The 13422-nt window shown below is 40.5% G+C and overlaps 1 protein-coding gene across 1 annotated transcript in view; it reads left to right on the forward strand.

The window, feature by feature from the left end:
• LOC104514237 (protocadherin-23-like) overlaps nucleotides 1–13422 on the forward strand; it is a gene marked incomplete at its 5' end in the record, with an annotated part of 66927 nt that overhangs the window by 32816 nt on the left and 20689 nt on the right. Inside the window, 6 exon segments of the mRNA XM_010157855.1 lie at nucleotides 268–425; nucleotides 1538–2378; nucleotides 3328–3567; nucleotides 8402–8536; nucleotides 8714–8923; nucleotides 10147–11004. Of these exon segments, the coding sequence (XP_010156157.1) occupies nucleotides 268–425; nucleotides 1538–2378; nucleotides 3328–3567; nucleotides 8402–8536; nucleotides 8714–8923; nucleotides 10147–11004 (2442 nt within the window).

Below are 13422 nucleotides of genomic sequence, written 5' to 3' on the forward strand. Positions count from 1 at the left end.
TTGGAGTGAATAATGTTGGTACAAAACTGAGCAGTTGCTTTAGTACTCCATAATGTTTCTCTCTGTAGCTTTTGAAATCCAGAGTAAGTGGTTTATAATAACTATGTGTTCAGTGAAGGAAGAAGAGGTAAACCAAATGAGCCAGAGATCCGAATGAGTGAAGCAGGTTCCCTTTCCCCTGAGTCCTGTTCTTTCTTACTGTTCATTACAATGTTCAGTACTATGGAGGCAAGCTGCAATAACTCATATCCATTCTTTTCCCCATAGAAGAGGATACAGGATATTTCCAGATTGATCCTGTCAGTGGGGAGTTAAGAACAACCCGGTCTCTGTCACATGCTGAGAGATCAGACTACAGAATGATGGTCACAGCCAGGGACCAGGGGATGCCTTCACTTCAAGGACATGCTACTGTTTACATCGAGGTACTTGTTTATGTTGCACAGATAGAATTGTTATGTTAGATATTTAGTTTCTTTGAAAAAAACAATTTTGAGAGAAGCTAGGGAAATAAGCTGAAGAAAGGAAGAAGTTCAAAATTATAAGCACCTTGTCTCATGGTAATTTTCTTCAACCATTTTTCTGTGGAGGAAGGAAATGAGAGAGCGGACTCATTTTGATTTGTTGAGAATACACAATAGCATCCTGGGTTGTCTTGCGAATAGGTTTATGCTTTAGTAGGAGGTCATTATGAACACGGAAAAAGAGAAGGAAAATATCCAGGTAGTCAGAATGAAAAGCAAATATCAGGAGGGACTGAAACTAGGGGAAAGTAGGTTTTTTAAATATTTTATTTCCTCCCCTATGTTACTCTCCTAAATTCTGTCTCTGTAACCCAACATAAAGATAGCTCATTCCTTTGTGCTGCTTTATACAGAGCTGCTCTGCGTGGTAGTGTGAAATCCAGCATATGCCTTTCCACAGCCAGCCACCTGCTGTTCATTGAGCTGTAGTGGGGCTGCTTTGTCCAGGCTGCCTCTGTGATCCTTTATCAGAGGTTGAATGTCACCAAGGCTGCTGTTTTCATGTCACCCATAAGATGGCTAATTTTGGATAGCATGAAAAAAAACCCTTCAGTCAAGACGAGGCAAATGCTGTTCCCAGAGTTAAAGATTCTTTCATTTTAAAGCATTCCTAAATGAATGAAACCCTGTAACGAATAAACAACCCTCAAAAACCTCAGCTATCTATTTGTGTTTGGAGAACTGCATAATGTACCATGCTTTCTTTGTCACATTGGTCCCTATGATGCTGTCCTAAGTAGAAAGACAGTTGAAGTGCTTCAGAGCTGGAGCAGAGACAGCAATATTCAAGTCATCTGCCTTTGGACCTCTGTGATTCCGAGTGTGAGAGACATCTTGTCCCCTTTTTTAATGTGGGAATGCATGATAGTTCTGGAATTACTGGCCAAGGGCTATGTGAACTCTAATGGAATATGTTTGGTTTCTTTTCTAGCTTTGAGGCATACTTAGGATTTTCATTACACTGTTGATAATAATGATGGGAAAATATTGCAGTCTCTGTGCTTTTGTTGCAGGTAATCCCACTTCCCAGTGGGGGTTCTGTCTTCTCTCAAGTTTTCAAGCACTTTGTCGTACCTGAAAATTTTAAACCTGCACAAGTGTTGAATTCTCTGAAGTGGTCTGATAATCATCTAACAACTAACAGGAAACTGCATTTCAGTATCGCTAAAGATGATGATGATGTTCACTTTGAAATAGATAGCTTGACAGGACACCTTTTTCTTTCCAAGGAACTTGACTATGAAATATCTTCGCACTTCCTTTTGCAAGTTATTATAAAAGATTATAATAATAACCCTCCACAGAATAGCACCGTCTTCCTAAGTATCGATGTAGAAGATCAGAATGATCATTCTCCGTATTTTCAAGATGACTTTATAGTGATTGGCATAGAGGAAAATGTACCTGTTGGCACTCTGGTTTACACATTCAATGCAAAAGATGGAGATGGCAGTTTTCTGAACAGCAAAATACAATATTCCCTAGAAATGAGTAACAAGGATGAAAATCTATTTCTTATTCACCCTTCGTATGGAACCTTGACCACAGCTTTTCCACTAGACAGGGAGATTACTCACTCTGTGATCCTTACAGTGTCTGCATCAGACCAGGCAATAAATCTGACTGATCGCAGGCTTGATTCCCTGGCTGTGAAAATTGTAATTTTGGATGTCAATGACAACAGTCCTAGTTTTATGTCTTCGCCTCTTTCCTGTGTTATGGAGAATGTGGAGATGGGCTTCCTTGTGCACCGCATAACTGCAAAGGATCCTGATGAGGGAAGAAATGGACAAGTTACGTATCACATTCTTTCAGGCAATGAAAACAAAACATTTTTATTGGATAAAATCACAGGTACTGTATCTTCTGTTCTCTGGAGTTTCTTGCACTGTGCTGCTTACAGTAATATTTGGGAGTGCATACAATGCAACACTGAAATACCACATTACTATGGTACACTAACCAGGTAGCTTACCATCCACAGGGGTGATTGCCTCGGGCAGAGCACCACACAAGCATGGCAGTGTTAGGTGCTATGTGCAGCACACAAGCTCAGTGGGAGCTCAAAATTTTCTGCACGACACTGTTACTGTGCTGTGCAAATGTACCGGAGTGCCTTCCAATAGCGCATTCAAGAATGTGGGAAGAAAGTGTGTGCAGGGAAATACTTCATTCTGATTTTTGCATGATGCCTGCTTAAAGCATCTGCCCACACATACGTTGCTATACCTACGCATGAGGAAAGGCAAAGTCATAATCAAGGAGTATGCATTACCCTGTGGGTCGAACATGTCCAGTCGAAGCTCAAAGAGTTGATGAATTTTGTTCCTCAGTTCTCTGGAATTCTCTGGTTCCTGTATGAATTCTGTACCTCTTATACCATCTGCACACAAATGCAAATTTCGCCCTAATAGTTGCAATATTTTCCAGTTCTTATGCTGCTTTTGAATCAGTTATGTGATGCAGCTGATGCTGATTTTTAGAGGTCCTAATTGGCATAACTTATATGCCAAAGACAAATATTGAAATTAAATAAAGTTTAAAAGTTAAGCCCAAAGTTAAATTAAAAAAGGAATCTTTGAACTTCACTTGGATATTCCATGAATCCCAGTTTCTCTTGCTGTCAAAATGAGTGTTTCTGAGCCAATTAGCCAAAGGGTAATAATTGACTGCAAAGTCAGGAAACCTTGCAGCAGTGGCACAGCATGTTTGGTGATGCTACACTGAACCTGCAGGTGCTGGAACAACTGTGATCCTAACCTGGATGAAAATGCTTTTTTAATACCCTCTTTGTTTATAACAGGACTCTTAACTACAGCCCAGCATCTGGACCGAGAGATCCAGGAACGCTACAGTTTGACAGTTCTGGCTCTTGATGATGGCACTCCGCCTCTCTCCGCCACACAGGTTCTAACCGTCATTGTTGTTGATGTGAATGATGAGACCCCGATATTTCTGAAACAACTTTACGAGGCTGCGGTTCGTGAAAACCAAGATCCAGGGCAATTTGTCATAAAGGTGGAAGCTGTGGACAGAGATGCAGGTAATTTCTGTCCATTTGCTATTAATTTCATTGTGGACCATAGTAGACAGATCAAATCGTGCTGCCTGCTGTGCTTGTGTGTACAGCTGTTGTGCTTTTCCCAAGGTGAAGTATGAGTTTTTAGTTTCAAAACATGGCTTTTGCTTCAGACCCTCAATCATTATTCAGGGCTTGGAGGTATTCTGACTTGCACACGGGGGTAGCTTTAGCTCTGGGTGATATATTAAATGTAAAATGTGCGCTTGCCTGATGCAGGGTAGCTCAGCATAATGTAGCTTTAATGTGGAGATAGCCAGCGTGGTCTGGTTATAAATCAGCAAACCACCTTCAACTCAGTTAAAGTTGACATTTGAACGTCTTGTTGCTCCCAGTCAGTATGTTTGAATAGTTTTAAAACAGTTCACTGGACAAGGGTCCTGGTTTTGTAACGGAACTGGCAAATCTGCACTGATCTGTTCTGACCAGAGAGGGGCACTGTCATCCTAGATTTTCCAGCTAGTTGCTCTGTGAAGGGATCGTGGAAGCCGCTCTGGATTCAAGTAGGATTTTGCAGACGTAAGAACGTTAATGCATTGCTTTAGAACATCCGCAGAATGCATGAGTAAGACGGGGTGGTTCAAATGCGATTTGAATCCCAGGTGAGGACTAACCGTGAGACAGCCTTTGCTAAGCGACAAAAAAAAATATCACTCCAGTTCTTCAACTACCTGCTCTTTTGATGTATCTAAAATGCATATGATGTTACGGGTAGTCTGTGTGCTGGAGAGAGTCTCATTTCAGCAGTGCCATGCGCGGTGCATACAGTGGGTGTACCACGAAGTGGTTACACAGTCTGTGGTCTGCAGTAAAGGTAAAATCTGGAAAGTGAATGTGAATGACTTTCTGTTTACTGTGGGTTCACTTTCTGCACATCTTTAGAATTGTTTAAGGCTGTGCCGTCCAAAAAAATAGATAAAAGAATAGATCTTGTTAGCAAAATTCCCTGTATTCAGTAAGATTTTTCATTCTAATGTAGAGCATATGTTGATTATGAAAGGCTGATGTGAGCTCAGGAGAGGTGCTTATAAGAAAGGACATTTCCCCACAAGTATGTAAAGTATTTAGAAATTAGGAATGGCTGGGTAGCCCTGTCTGTGAAAATCTTCATGACAGCCGAGCAGCATTACTGTCTACCTCTGCACCTCACTCTTCCAAGTATTTTCTTTCTTTTGTGGATCACGCTATTAGTAAAAGAGGCAGTATTTGAAATAAAAATTTGCAAGATGATAGAGAAAAGAAATGGGAATTTGCTTGAGTTCCTCTCCCTCCTTTCTCCATCCTTTATGTTTATTAATTTCACATTTTGTGGGAAATACAGGAGAAGGGAAATTTTGGGAGCTGTTAGGAGGATGGGATGGTGGTGGCTTGGCAGGATGGAGAGGAAGGGCATTCCAAGTGTACTGGGTGGCACAGTGTGTGCCTGCCTGTGCAGACACTTGGGGCTGAAGCACTGTTGTGGTGGATGGTTCCTTCCCACTTTTTTTTTTTTAAAGTACATTTTCTAGTAACCACAGTCCTTCTGTTGGGTCTTTTTCTCACATTTGCCTGATTTGGCCCTATGTTATGTTCCTGTAACAGTATTGTTCCAAACAAATACTGAAATGACGTTCATAATGTAAGAAAATAGGATTTATGTAGGAGTCAGATATAATGCTATTCGCTTTTCTTATGTATTTGGAACAGAATTTTTTAATAAGATCACTCCTCTCATGGTGTTCTCTATTTTTTTACATCACATTTTTTACTTTATTTTTATTTGCTCTCTACTGGGAGGTGAACTGCCACTTAATGTTTGCATAGTCTCAGTGGGGGACTTTCCTCCCAGCAGGTTTTTGGGTTTTTTGTTGTTTTGGTTTTTTTTTTTTTCACTTCATATGTTCTTTGCCTGACCACAGGGAGGAATCATTTTTACTGACAGTGTCAGCCATCATCAACCTTTTGTTTTATTTGTCTTTCTGCTTTTTTCCCTGTGAAGGGAAGAGGGAAAGCAAGCACCTATCACCTTCTTTGCATTTGACCTAAGCTTTAAGCTTGCTTCCTGTTCAAAAGGTTTGTGGGTTTTTTTTGGCGGTGTGTGGTTTTGGTTAGTGGTTTTTTTGGTGGGTTTTTTTTTTTTAATTGCTACTAAAATTTTTGCTTGTAATGATTTTATTTCATGTAGATATCCATGAAACATCTTGTTAGGCCAACTCCCTCCTGCACGTTCCAAGTGCAGCATTTAAGGCAAATCTGTTGCCTCACTTTCTCGAAGCCCGCTTACACTGTGGGAGCTCTCCACTTGCCCCAAGGCTGACAAAGTAACAGTGCAACACAAGTAAATACAAGTGTAAAGACACATGTAATGCAGGTAGCTACTGGGAAAAAAATGCATGGAAAAGATACCCGTATTGTGTTTAAGATGGGCTGAGGGTTTGTCTTGAGATATGTCTACAGAAGCTCTGAGTGAACTGAAACAGCATTTGTCAAGGTCTGCTTTTAAGCTGATGTGCACCTCTTTGTCTGGAGCCTTAGGAGAAAAATCTCAGAAGGTTAATCGGAACTGCTGACAGTTATGAGACAGGGCTTACTGCCATTCACCTGACATTTTGTCTTACTCATCTTCAAGGGTTTATCATGGTCTTAACAACACTAGTATTATAAAGATGAGACTTGAGCCTAGATTTGAGTCAGGGATAACGTTTGTTCCCGTTACTTCTTCACCAAAGTTGGCAGTAGATATACCTGAAGTTTAATGTTGCTGCTGCTTTAGAGAAGTCGTGGTAGCACCCTGGAAGAGCAGGGGCTGCCCGTGTTGTGGTGGGGGAACGGGAAAGGGGGCTGAAGCTTTTCCTTGGCTGCAGCTCAGGCATCAGGCATCCACCCTGCCATTTGGCCTGGGGGGAAGGGGTCCTTGCCAACGGCCAGTGTCAAGGAAGGGACTTAGGTCCTCTTTCAGTTTGTAATGCGCAGGAGGAATAGTTTTTCTCATTTTAGTTTGTAATTTCAGCCCCCAAAACGTGACTAGTATTTGTGAATAATTAACCAACAGGTTGAATGAAGCGCATGCGTGTCAGCTGCTGTGCCATGGTATGTGAATGTGTAGAGTCATCATGGTCCTGCCTTGTGCAGTGTGTGCAGTTTTCTCCTACTGCTAGGTATATGAATATAGGAATAAATCTAATTAAGGTGCCACATATCTCAGTGCTTTTAGGGTTAAAAGTTTAAATTTCAGCAGTGTGTGAATAATCAACTTGGATGGCATCTCTAATTTTTCTCGATGCTCCCTGTGAATAATGTCCCTTGTGAGGTCTGTGAATGCACTGGGTTGAAGCAGTCCAGTTGCAGGAGGCCAAAGGCTAATAGTTAATATCAGCCCTGCAGTGTCATGTGTCTTTTTTTCCATCTGTAGCATATTTGTGATAAAGGATAGATAAATGAAGATAGAGCTGTAAATATCTTCTTAAATGTAGTAGAATCATATCTAATGTGGATAGATCAGGTAGTGTGTTGATAACCTTAAACTTTCAATACATTCTCCTTGATTGTCCTTACCAATGTGATTTTTCTCTTTTCTTCTGGAAGGTCGGAAGGATTTCTCTAACTCATTTTTCCTTCTGCTGGAAATAGTATGAATATGTCCCTCCCTTGACTTAGTTAGGTGCAAATGCATTTACAGCAAAAATTCTTTCAATCAGATTTCAGTAGCATTGTCAACTATTCAGCAAAGCTGTTCAGAGGCAAACAAAGTCAGTCATGGATGTTAAAAAATAATACATGTCCTTTCAGTATAATGTAGGATTAAACTCATTAAACTTGATAATATAAGTGATGGACATGACATACCTCCCTCAGGAGGGTGTTGAAACTAAAAGTATGAAAAAAAAATATTTTATAACCATAATAGGTAAGAATGTGGAGTCACCTGCCTGACTCAGGTGGGCAGCTTTGAAAGAAAGTTGTTTAAAAGTCTGTGCAGTTTTAGCATGCTATTTCCTAGAGAAAGACAGGAAGGCTAATATCCCTGTACTATATACAAATTGTGGGTCTCATTAGGAGTTGAATGGAATTGGCATTCAGGAAAACTGAGGGGGGGAACCTCTTTAAACTTCCCTTCTGGAAATGTTGTGTGACATTATAAAACCAAGCAGTATCATTTCAGAGGCTGGCTGCAAGTGGGAGCAGTCTAAATGGTGCTGTGAGGATGTCCACCAAATTGCATCTTATGCTGAAGGCATCTAGGAGATGCCTACCCTATGAGTCCTGGTGGGACTTAGGCACCTGCCTGCTCAGTATTACAAATATATAGACCTGATGGGCAAGCTGAGATGTGGATGTTTTTTCTCTGAATGCTCAGACTGTACAGAGTTGCATTGGCTCCAAGTGAAGTTAAGTGGAGAAACAGAGCTGCTGGAGCAGCCCGGTAATCTGCCTGACATCCCGTTGAGAAATAAGTTAACTACCTCAGGGAGAACAGAAGACAAATCCATGGATTCCATGGTCTAAGTTAATGCTCTTTTGCATCATGTTGATATGTCAGCTTGTTTGGAGACATGCCCTGAGTGCCAAGAAATGTTGCTGGGTTCACTTTTGCTGGAAAACTTAGGCACAAAGCAGCATCTGGATAAGAATTTTGAAGACCTGAATTTTAAATTTTGATCTTTTGTGCTAATGAAGAAGCAATTACTCACTGAATTAAAAATAAAAATTTAATCCATAGCTCATTTCCTGGGGTGGAGCGGGAGAAGGAGACAGATATGTAGACCTGAATGTGAGGAGAGTGGCAATGTTTTATTAAGACTTCCATTCTGCTTTTAAGGACTGAATTCCTTGCTTCGGTATGAAATCTTACCAGGAACTGGTTATGAGAAATTCAGGATGAACTCAGAGAGTGGAGACCTTGTAACAACTGCATCACTGGACAGGGAAACCCAGGAGGTTTTCAGTATTAAAGGTAACTGAAATAGTTATGAGTCTGAATTAGATGGAAGCAGTAAGATTTTTGTGGCACAGAAGAGCATGTGCTTTTTGCATAGGACAAATAACTCCCCTATTCTGCTATTATTAAGAAACATCTATTGTTGCACCGACAACCATTGTATAAAATTTGTTTTCTTTTTATTAACCTTAGTTTTGGTTCGAGATAGTGGAACCCCGTCACTGTCAAGCACAATGACAGTTATCTGTAAAGTGCTGGACGAAAATGATCACTCTCCTGCGTTTCTTCTTCCTGCCTCTGAGATCCATATTCCAGAGAACCAACAGCCTTCTGTTGTTTACATTACCCAGGCTGTGGATATGGATGTTGGCAATAATGGAGATTTAAGATACAAAATAATTGGTAAGTTGCACTCCATCATTTTTGTTAGCATAAATCAGGAAGTATATAAACAGTGGTATCCAAGTTTTAGTCGTCTTGATTTTACCAGGCCTCCCTCACTCCTGACTTGTCCATGTGCTTCTTTATGTGGGGGAAAAAAAAAAACCCGAAACTTTCACCCCTTTGTCAGGATTCATAAGCATTTTGCAGGCATACTTTGTCTGCTTGATAGATTTGAGACAGTACAGAAAAGAAAAAAAAAACTACCAAGTGCTGGAAGGAGCCATTCATCACAAAGGCATAGCTTTGTCCCTTTTTGCTGCAGCTGTGGAAGTTCTGAATGCAAGTAAGTACAAGAATTAATCTAATTTTTTTTATTGTATTTATTTACTTTCATTTCATGAGAGCTGCTTTCACCCAGCAACCAGTAACGTCGTAGTTGGTTTTCGTATTGCCAAACTCTCCCCGTGTCTACTATGCCAATGTAAGCTCCACATCTGTTCAAAGCCTCCTGTAATATCTTTGCACAAACACAAGCTTGCTGTGCTCACTCTGGTTTGTGGCTCTCAACAATAGCTCAGACCTAGTCAGATAGCTACTGTGGTAACAGCCAACACATTTTTCTTTGAAGAAAGTTATGAATTCCTTTGTTTCCTTGGTTTTAATTTCACGATCTCTTATGATCTTCAATTTAATCACCTTTTGTCTTTCTGCATTTTATAAAGTATGTAAGCCATTCACTGTTACTAAAAATGCTGACATTTCTGTTGATTGATTCATGTTTTACCTCCCCATGCTCCCCAAATGAAGACTTTGCACAACTATTCGCTTCCAAGAGACAGGTTTGTAGAAGAGAACAAGGAGCAAGTAATTACAATTGTCAGCAATGCTTTATAGGTTTCTGGAGTTTGTAACTAAGGTTGGGAAGAGGTCACTTTATGCAGCAGCATAGTTGGAGGAGGTTTTATAAGGTGTGCTGCTTTGAGAGAAAAGACACACATCTGGCAAAATAGCCACTCTGTAAATTGATACGACGTTCTATATTTACTGTCATTGCCACCCACTGATTTAAATGAAATGCAGGTTTTAATTCATATAAGATGAATAAAGTATGTGACAGGCACATGAGCACACCAGCTGCATGAGCAATTGGATCATGTTATTGCAATTAACATAGCAATATTCACAAGGGATTTTTTCTAAAACAATTGTTTGTGATTATTTTATTTTTGTGTGTTTGAAAGGTGGAAATGTTGGAGAATACTTCACACTAAATAACACTTCAGGAAAACTGCTGGTCACTCGTAGCTTAGACAGAGAAGACGTCAGCAATTTCACTCTTATAATAGAGTGCCGTGACCTAGGCAGCCCCTCGAGAAGCTCCACTGCACAGCTCTATCTAACGGTCTTGGATGAAAATGACCACAACCCATGGTTTTCAAAGACCCAGTATCAAATCTCTGTGAGAGAAGACCTAGAGGAAGGCTCAACCATCCTGGACCTCTTTGCTTCTGATGAAGATGATGGCCTGAATGGTGAAGTTACCTACTCCCTCATCGATGACACCTTTGGAACGTTTGCTATCGACAGTGCAACAGGGTCCATAATTACTACAAAGGCGTTGGACCGGGAGACCAAATCCCAGTATATGTTTAGGGCTGTGGCAAGTGACTGTAGTACCCATTTGCCAAGAAGCACCACTGTCAGGGTTGTGGTGCACATTGATGATGTGAATGACAATGATCCCGTATTTTTGCAGAATCCTGTCAGGGCATTTGTGACTGCTGAAACCGCTGTGAATGAGACAGTAGCCACTGTGAGAGCAGAGGACATGGATCTGGGTCCAAGTGGAGCCGTTGTTTTTAGTCTGATGAGAGCAGAAACTGTATTTCAGATTGATGCAAAGACAGGTGACATCATTCTTCAGGAGCCCTTGGCTTCCAAGGACTTCAGTACCCAGCTGCTAGTGACAGCTTCAGATCAAGGTGTCTCACCTCGAACAGCCACAGCTGTGGTTGTCATCTTTACAGAGGATCAAGAGGAGGAGATTTTGTTCAGCCATAGCCTGTATGAAGCAATTGTGCCTGAGAACAGTGCAGCAGGTGGGCATCAAATCCCCATTTGTGTTCTTGCAGTTGCCAATGACCCCATTGGCAATGGGGACCATTTAGGTTACCACAAATGGTTACCATCTAGGAATGGTAATTGGAAGGAACAGCATGGGGAAACGTTTTTCCAGTGCAGCAGCAGAGAAGGGTTACTTTGGATGAAGCAAATATCCATCTGTTCTTTTCCAGTGCACCAGAGCAAAAAAGAAGCATGCTCTGTTAGTGGAAGCATTGTCTGGCTCTGGAGTTTGCTGCCCATGTACAATAGTGTTGCTTACATTAAACCAAAAGCTCCTGTGTCAAAGGTGTTGTGTTTCCATCCCTCAAGCCCTGGGAAGCCCTGAGGATTACTAGGTCTACTCTTTTAGCAAAGTGACTTTAATGATGGGTGAACTGCATTTACCCATCGTTTCACTTGTCAACACACACAAGCTCAGATGAGTGGTGTGTACCAGTTTCACCATGACATTTCTGAACTTTGTAAAACCCTTCATGAACTGTAATAGCTTTCAGAGATGCTGTGGAACCTTACTGAATTTTTGGACTTCCCAGAAAAAGGAAAATGTGTGTAGGGGAGGGATGGAGGTGTGAGAACTTCAGAGGCTGTGGTACATCCTTTCGGACAAGCTTCTACAGTGCATCTCTAGGCAGAGCCTGTGCTATTGAATGGGACAAACAGCTTAAATCACACAGTGCTTACATATTTATTTGGTTTTGGTGAGTTAAGTGATGAGAATTACTGCTCTGCTTCTTATTATTCAGAGAACATTTGTAGTTATGCCTCCTGCCAATTGGATATAAGTACCTTTTCCTGCTTCAGGGGATGGGTTTATCCTAATGAGGGGCAGAAAGGAGTGTCTTTCACTTTTTTATGCCCACAAATCCTGCTGTACAGTTGACCCAGACATATTTAGAGATTTGACCTGCACTATATTCTTGATTCCAACACTGCCTCGTGAGGTTCACCTTGAACAAGTCATTTATCCTCTTTATAGTTCAAATTTCCGTCAATAAAATGAAAGCAATATTCCTTTGTATCCTAAGGGTATCGTGAGTCTAGTGAATTCTTAAATCTCAAGTAACAGCCTATATATTTGATTAAGAATCAGTAAAAAAGCAATGTGTTAATAATTTTGGAAAGCTAATCAATGTTCTTGGATAATTACAAACAGAAATAAGAGTGAAGATGGCTGTCGCAGTAATTAACTGCTGTGATTACTCACCCATTCCTTCCTTTGTGTTTGGGACTACAAACCAAATTTTCGTCAGTGTATTTTAAGATAAAGATAATGCTTTGAGTATTACTGATGTTTCTGTTAATAGGTGGAAAATAGGCAATAATGTGAGAACAAAGAATTTGGTTACTTTTTTTTTTTTTAAACTATAGATGAAATATTTTGGTTTCAGGCTATTTTTAAAGAATTGCAATGAGTGATCAAAACACCAAGCTGGAGCAACCTTCTGACTTTCTCACTGTCTGTCAAAAACCATAAGGGATTTTGGAAAAAGTGAGAGGCTTCCAGCAGGAAAGAATGGAGCATGTAGTAGTTTGGTGGTTAAAACACTCCTGAAATATGGGAGGTGTAGATTTAGGTCTCCTCAGGCAGAGGAACATTTTCCTTTAACTCCATACTGACCACTCTGAGTACAGAACCTATGGGATAAGAAGTCCTTTCAAGTTCTTTAAACTTTTTAAAACTAGTACTTCTATTACAAATGAAAAAAAAAAAAAAACCAAACAAACCAAAACAACCCAACATATCAAAAACACAGAACAGAAAATCCCTAAGCACATTTTCCCTGACATTTTAAAAATTCTTTTTATTCCATGAATTCATCTAGGATTTACAAGTAGTTTTGGACACCCTAAAATTGAATCTTTCTGTGAATTTGAGTCACAGATACCCCAAGGCCTCCAAACCCTGTTTCACTAGAACTGTACAGTAATCAATTGTTTGTCAATTTGCACAGGAGAGTCTGTCCTCAGGGAATTGCTGCTTCCAGAAGATACAGTTTGGATGTCACAGCAATGTGTGTTAATCTCTCGTTTTATCTTTTCATTCCTCTAGGCCCCCACTGATCTAGTACAGGCCCCTCCATCCTAGGTGCAGGGAAAGTGGAGAGACTGGGGTGTTTCCAAAGGCAAGCCCTGCGTTATCAATTTTCTCTCCCTTGCTGCAGCCGGCTTGTATTTTCAGAAAGTGTCATGAGAACCTGTTTGTCAGGCTTCCCACTGGAGTAAGGTGAAGGCCCTGGAGAGATAGGCTTAACCTGCATTAGTCCTGCATTAAAGTTTCTTTCTAGTTAAGAAATAATTAGAAGGAAGATAGGTTTTGCTAGGAAACAAGAATTGGTTTAAAGAAAGAAAATAAGATTTGGAGCTTTATGGCAATAGATAAATTAATCCGATGC

Source organism: Eurypyga helias, unplaced genomic scaffold, assembly GCF_000690775.1.
Source record: "Eurypyga helias isolate BGI_N326 unplaced genomic scaffold, ASM69077v1 scaffold5558, whole genome shotgun sequence".
In the NCBI taxonomy this organism is placed as follows: domain Eukaryota; kingdom Metazoa; phylum Chordata; class Aves; order Eurypygiformes; family Eurypygidae; genus Eurypyga; species Eurypyga helias.